Source organism: Onthophagus taurus, chromosome 2 (genome assembly GCF_036711975.1).
Source record: "Onthophagus taurus isolate NC chromosome 2, IU_Otau_3.0, whole genome shotgun sequence".
Classification (NCBI taxonomy): domain Eukaryota; kingdom Metazoa; phylum Arthropoda; class Insecta; order Coleoptera; family Scarabaeidae; genus Onthophagus; species Onthophagus taurus.
Window position 1 is genome coordinate 22,809,490 of NC_091967.1, and position 7,726 is coordinate 22,817,215.

Below are 7,726 nucleotides of genomic sequence, written 5' to 3' on the forward strand. Positions count from 1 at the left end.
TCTCTAGTTATCCTCTGGCAATAATGGTTGTTCCTGCCAAGCATTTTTCGACAAGATGAACCTTTTTTTCAATCTGTAATACGATATTCGAAGTTCCATTCGGTTTGTCCATACCTTGTTTGTGCATATCCTTGACCATTTTAATGGGAGAAGTTTGGATTTTCCTTTCAACTATTCATTTCATAAATTGTTTCCTTCAGTAACCTGGTTTATTATTAGATACATGCATACTGTATCTAATAATAATAATAATACATTTATTAGCTCTTTCACGTACATAATTAGTTACAGGTAAAAAACAAAAAAAAATACAATATAAACTTAAAGCTAATCGGAGCTAGCTCAGGCAACATCGAAACATAGCCTGTTCTACCGCAAGCCGCTTTAGTTAATATACAAAAAGAAAAAAATATATATGCGCAAAAACAAAATAACTCCTAAATTGATATAACACCTAAATGATATAACACAATTGAATATGATAAACGTAAAAACAAATTGCTCATCTTTACTCATTCTGAAGCTCACACAAAGTACCTCTGAATTTCAACTTGAAATGCCGGGTGTCTAAAGCTTTTACCGTACTAGAGAGAGATTTTCAAAAACTGACGATTCTGAAACTAAAAGAATGTCGATAGGCGGATAACTCGTGACGAGGAATCGTAAGCAGGTCTCTACGGCGAATATTAATATTATGCACATCAGTACGACAACTAATTTTTGTATGTAAATATACAGGCACTTTATCAGCCAATACTCCAAAAAACACTACATCCTCATGTAGTTGATTCTATTTGACATACTCAACCATCTACACTCCTTCAGTTTATGTGAAATTCTGTGATACTTACGAATACCATAAATAAATCAAAGATAGCAATTTTGAACATACTGAATTCTCCTATTCGATTCTTTGATAATACAAGCACATAAACCGAATCACAGTAATTAAATAAAGAAAGAATCAATGAGTCCGTAACAGTACGTTTGCTAGTTTCATTTAAGATATGCCGATAAGAATATAATGATCTTAGAATACCGTATGATTTCTGAATAATTTTATTTACGTGGGTATGAAATTTTAAATCGTTATCAATCCATAAACCTAAGTTTTTAACAGTACTGACATGCTGTAATTGTTGACCATTGACAGTAATACTTAAAGGAGACTCCACTGACTCCAAATGATTTTTATTACCAATTATGATAATGTTTGATTTAGTAGAACTAATTCTTAAACCATGTGCAGCAGAGATGTCGACTAGGGTTTGCACATCTCTATTCATTTGTTCAACAGCCATGTCAGTTCTAGTATGATGAAAGGAATAAGACAACTGAGTGTCGTCAGCATATGCGTGGAATTTACAAAATGTTATTCGTTCACTAAATATCCTTGTGTAAATAATAAATAAAAGAGGACCACATATACTGCCCTTTGGAACACCATATTTCACAGCTAAAGCTTCGGAAAGGCTGTTATTAATTTTAATTCGTTGAGTTCTACAAGAAATTTATTGTTTAAAAAAACCTACTTAATAATAATTTGTGGTTTATAATGTTTATATTATCGAACGCTTTGGAAAAGTCTAAAAGCACGAGCGCACGCATGCAGAAGTACAGTGTTACAGCTGTGATTCAGTCTAAATCCAGATTGTGTTTCTGGTAAAATACTAATAGTTCAATAAGTGTTCACGCAACTGTTTACAGACGATCTTTTCAAGAACTTTAGAGAGTGATGGCAGTATGCTTATAGGTCATTATATGTTTTAGGATCATTGTTCTTTGGCAATGGAAGAACCAAGGATTCTTTCCAACAATTAGGAAACACATTTTCTAAGAGACACGTATTAATTATACAGGGTGTTCATTTCAAAACTTTCCACCTCAATTTCTCTAAATCCGGAAGTTTAAAAAGAAAATCGCTGAAATAGGTAAAGAATAAAACCAAGGGGGACAACTTTTTATGCAAAAATTGACTCACTCATGCGTCATTTCGGTATCAACCCCAATACTTCATTGCGTCAGGTATCTCGTGCAACTGGTATATCCTTGGGTTCTGTTCGTAAAGTTGTAAAACTTCACAAATTCCATCCTTATAAATTGAAAATACATCAAGAGCTAACTGAAGACGATTTTGACAGGAGAATACAGTTTTGTGAAGAAGTGACCACTATTATTAATAATGACAACGTTTATGTGAAAAATATCTACTTTAGTGATGAATGCACTTTTTCTTTAAATGGATTTGTAAATAAACATAACTGCAGATATTGGAGTAATGAAAACCCTCATCTGACTGTAGAAGGGCATACACAATATCCTGAAAAAGTTAATGTATGGGCCGGCATTTTGGGAGACCAAGTGATTGGTCCAGTGTTTATCGATGGAAATTTAAACGGCGAAGTGTACTTGGATATGTTAGAAAATACTATCAATCCACTAATTACGAAAGCTCTCGAGAATCAGTTGGATAGAGAAGAAAATGCCTTACTTGATGAGAATGAATTACATTTTCAACAAGACGGAGCTCCTCCTCACTATGTTCTCTCAGTACGACAGTGGTTAGATAATACGTTTCCAAACAGATGGATAGGACGAAGAGGTCCTATAGAATGCCCAGCCAGATCACCAGATTTGACGCCATTAGACTTTTTTTTATGGGGTCATTTAAAGTCTGTTGTATTTACCCCTCAACCTCAAAATTTAGAAGAACTTCGTTAGAGAGTTACTGCACCTTGCCGTGGAATTCAAAGGGAAGTTTTTGAAAATGTGCGCCGTAGTTTTGAACAACGGTTGTACCATTGTTTAGCTAATAACGGACAACACTTTGAACAATTATTAAGGTGATTTTCTCTGCAAAAAGTTTTTGTACATAATTAAATAACTGAAAATAAAATAGAACGTTTCAAGCAGTTAAAAGTTGTTTAAGTAATAACCAAATAAACCTAAAAGAAAAGAAAAATGAAACAGAAATCGTTTTTTCTAAATATCTCTGACAGACGCCAGGCAAGCTAGCCAACGTAGGTATATCATTGTCAAAATAACCTAAATATCAAAGATTTCGGATTGCTCCGAAATAATAAAGGTTTAATGGTCGTTGTAAAAACGAACATGGTAATTTAATTTTATAAATTAATAATAAAATATTACTTATTCTTGCTTTTAAGAAGGTAATTAAAGTTTTTAATATTAATTAAAGCGGGAAATACAAAACAAATATTTTCGCAAAAATTTCGAAAACGAATCGATGATCAATTTAAAAAAAATAAATACTAACATGTAGTACCTTAAACGACCTTTAAAATGAGGTATCACTTGACACCCCTTTCCATTTAAGATTTTTAAGGGGTTGGTTTCTGGCGGCGGGGGGTTGAAGTGAGTGAGTCAATTTTTGCATAAAAAGTTGTCCCCCTTGGTTTTATTCTTTACCTATTTCAGCGATTTTCTTTTTAAACTTCCGGATTTACAGAAATTGAGGTGGAAAGTTTTGAAATGAACACCCCTGTATTTATTATTTAAACAATAGTCTAATAGATTAACTTCAATATAATCCGTGGAAGCACTTAAAAACTATCGTTGAAACGGTCTGGATCCAAATGATTAGAAATCTCAATTTTTTTATTTACCCCTCCTATTCCCAAATCCTTATATACGGTTTCCACAGTTTACTTTTGATTTGATGATTTGATTTTGGATACTTTTTGATCTTTACGAATAGCAAAAGTGACATAATTTCGTAATGATTTGTAATAGTCCCACTGCTCTTGACGCTTTGTTTGTTTAAAACGTATTATCTCTTAATTTCATCATTGATTTAATAGTCGGTGTTATCCAAGGAGCAAAGGGCCTCAATATTTTAACTTTTTTTTCAGGTATATGTTTATCAAACACATACAATAGATTGGTATTAAAGAAACATAATTTATCATTTATATCTGGATATTCTAAAATTTGACACCAATCTAGGAAAAGCAATGTATTATCAAATTGTTCCTCATTAAAAGCTGAATAATCTCTAATTATCTTAAAAACTGGATAACAATTTCCCGGCATCGACAGTGACAAAGTGCACCGAACAAGTAAATGATCAGTAAAATCGTTTAAGTCAACAGTAGTGGTCTCGCCGATAAGAGATACAACATTGGGAATGATAATTAGATCAATAAGAGAAAAGCTATTAGCTGTGACTCTAGTAGGCGACCTCACCACCTGTTTGTAATCATAAGCTTCAAAAAACGATAAAAGCTTTTCCGTTGCCGGGTGAGAACACGAATAAAGATCAATATTCATATCACCAAAAAGGATAAATCTGTTGCTTCTTCTTCTTGGTGACCCGTTATCTTCGATATAAAGATATCTTCGATATCTTCGATTTGGTTATCAAATTTCACCGTGCAATTCAATGCTCAAAAGTAATTCAGATCCTTTGGGGAGATAAAGATAGCAATGGCATAAAACATGCTCAACTGTCTTCTCGTCCTCCCCACATAGTCGGCATTCAGCATCGTCGGCTAGACCCAACAAGTTGAGGTGTGCTTTTAATCGTCAGTGAATTGCAAACAACGAAAAAATTGCGGATTTTATCAAGAACTAAAAGTGATTTTTCAAAACGGCTTTTTGCATTAAGAAGAGGATACTTTAATTAATAATCGAATGTGATAACAGCGACAGTTCTGTTAGTAATGAATGTGATGATGAATTACAAGCGAAGAGAAGGAAACTGGACGAAACTGCAACAAGAGATTTTATGTATCGTATTGGGATTCTTACAATGAGGTTGCTAAAGACAAACCTGATATAAATAAAGTTGTATTCAATGAAAAAAGTCCTAGTGGGGTTGAACTTGATTATTATCTGCAGTGTTCAACGCCTAAAAGAGATACCAATTCTTGTGAGTGGTGGAGTACTAAGTAATAGGTTTTTAATATCCGGCCAAAGCCGGATATCCGTTCCACCATTAGTTAAAACTCTTTTTCTGTCTAAAAGTCTTTTATGACTTTATTGGATGTTGGATCAGTACATTGCGGCTACATTTCGTACCAAGACATTGTTGTCTCCATCACCGTGAATTCTTCTTCATGCTAAGGGGCACTGTCATGACAGTTGTCTTGTTCATTATTAGAAACACTTCTCCTTGAAGTTTTTATTACTCTCGACAAATTTTCAAATTTGATGTCAACACATTTTTGTATCCTTTTCAATCCTTGTTGTTTTCCCCGTTTAGATCCATCATCTAATCTAAATGTAGCTTGGTTGCAAATATAAATGTCGTTTTTCTAATTTTTAATCTCTGATATTGTACATTTCATAAATTTTTGCAAAGTGCACTCCACTTTCAAATACAAACAAATAAAAATGTTTTTATAAGTAAATAATATATATTTAAAATATGATTAGACTAAAAACTCTAATACAAGTTCGCTTGCTACTTATTTCTATATTATGTTTGAGACATTATTTTTATCATTGAATTCAAGCTCATTATATAAATCGTCAATATATTCCTTAATATCATCAAGAATAAAATCAAGATCTTCAACATTCTTTACAACACCCTTTCTACTTTTAACGGCAACTTGAAAGTTATCACCAAGCGTAAAAATATAGAAACAGAATCCAAAATTATAAAATTGCGATGCAAAGAATAAGATATTGTTAAACACTTTATCATCCACAATCCCATCTTTTATTCCAGAAATATTAGTTATATTAAAAGCGATGTTTTTTGTAAAAGAATCCGTTAAATGCTGTATTACTATTGCTGGAAAAACTGGCATTATCTTAAAAAGAATTTTGTGTAGCTAAAAAAAGAAAAAGTAATTTTTGCATATGTTATTGGGAATATTTTTTACGGGAATTTCTATTCCTGTCATTGCTTTTTTCTTGATTTCATTAATTTTTAAAACCATCTCAATAACATTTTTGGAATCAATCGGGAGATCCAAACGTAATAATTCGGAATGATTTGAAATTTTATTAAAATTAAATTCCCCAGAAAATAAACTTTTATGCGACTCTGTCAAATGGGTAACAGTTGTGGCTCCATTTAAAGAAGATAATACAATTTTATTCTAAAAGTTTTTGTTTTTTAATATAAAAGTGTTATTAAATATAACAAACCTTATTGCAATATTTTACAATGGCAGTTACAACTCCTGCGATTAGAACATCGCTAAATTGAATATTTAATTTATTTTTAATTTTCTTTATCATGATAACATATTTAGGTTGTTCTTCGGTAAAAAACGATAAATATTCTTTAGGGTTGTAAGGGAGATCTTCAAAACAATCTTTTCCGCTTTCTTTTAGTGGATTTTTGTAAAGTTCTTCAGATAAAAGTGTTCTTTTTTCAATGTTAGCTGAATCTAAATTGCTTTTGATAAATATAAAATCGCTTTTTGTAAAAATTTTATTCTTTAACATTCCTATAATGGCAGCTCCATCGCCAACACAATGCCGAACGCTAATAATAATCGCATATTGAAGATCTTCCTTAAAATTCCAATTAACGAATTGATTTAAAATAGTTACTTTCCACATTTTATCATTTAACGTATTATTAACATCAACAAAATTTTCATTCAAATACATTTTAATGTCATTCTTTGTAAGATACCCTCCATTAAGATTAAAATTTACAATTTGAACGTCCCCCTGGGTGTTTGTTTGTAAATAATAATAATAACCAAAACAATTTTTAACAGTACAAGTTAATTTTTGACAACTCTCTTCGGCTCGTCTCATTTTTTCGTTAACACATTTTACAACATCTTGGAAAGAATTCTTAACTCGCTCCATGAGAACGATTTGGATTATTACTTTGCTATTTCTTCGTTCATTTATCACGTCTAACGACGATAATGGTGCAATAAAAGCACTTCTGTATTTAAGTTTCAAACATATTAAAGTGATGAAACGAAAAATGAAAAAGAAAGATGCTAATATTACATAAAATGTGACTGCTAAAGTTATTGTTGAAATAATGAGGATGTTTTGCAAGAAATTTTTCGATTTTTTTGAATCATATCCCATTAAATCCTGAAATTATATATTTTTTTCTTTTATAAGATTCAATTATTATAGCTTATAAATACCTCAAAAACTCGATATAAACTCAAAAAGAATAGTTTGCACTTATACAAAGTCATATTGAATTGCAACTAAAATGAACTATCGATATTTGTTAAAATCGAAAAGGTTGTTTCTTTTATATAGAGTGTAATTCTATGTTAGTATTTGCATTTACACCTTTTAAAATTATCTTAAAGTTATTTTTGTAAGGTGAATTGAATGATAAAAGCGTGGTTAAGAAATCAATTAAATATGTAGATTTAAAAAATATAGTGCTAAATTCACATGAATCTTGCAATAAGATTATAATGAACTCGTTTAACTTCCATAATAATTAAAAAAATACTGTTTATAACCGACGTAATTTCGTGAGACTTTTAGTAAACTTTATTCGTTGTTTCGTTCCTTGAGAAAATCTCGACTTCACACATCGTTTGTGTGGATAATAATCGGTTTGCTTCGAAACCATAACAGCAAATCAATTAAAAATCCTCCTTTTCAACTAATTGCCCCCCCGCAATGCATTGAAGATATCCAACAACGCCTTCGGCAAGAAAAAAGAAACAAATTGAAAAGTGGTCGTTTTTACTTTTAAAGCAATTGTGCGTTACAAATTTCGAGACTTGGTGAAACCAACACACGGTTCGTTTAGTTA

The 7,726-nt window shown here is 31.5% G+C and overlaps 1 protein-coding gene across 1 annotated transcript; it reads right to left on the reverse strand.

Annotated features, from left to right (window-relative positions):
* Positions 1 to 5,379: 5,379 nt before the first annotated feature.
* On the reverse strand, positions 5,380 to 7,167 carry LOC111413392 (uncharacterized). Its single transcript, XM_023044350.2, has 4 exons — positions 7,095 to 7,167; positions 6,121 to 7,038; positions 5,853 to 6,071; positions 5,380 to 5,801 (listed from the first exon to the last, which is right to left on the reverse strand). The coding sequence occupies exons 1-4, from the start codon at positions 7,146 to 7,148 to the stop codon at positions 5,436 to 5,438; spliced, it is 1,557 nt and encodes a 518-aa protein (XP_022900118.2). The 5' UTR covers positions 7,149 to 7,167; the 3' UTR covers positions 5,380 to 5,435.
* Between the last annotated feature and the right edge of the window lie 559 nt (positions 7,168 to 7,726).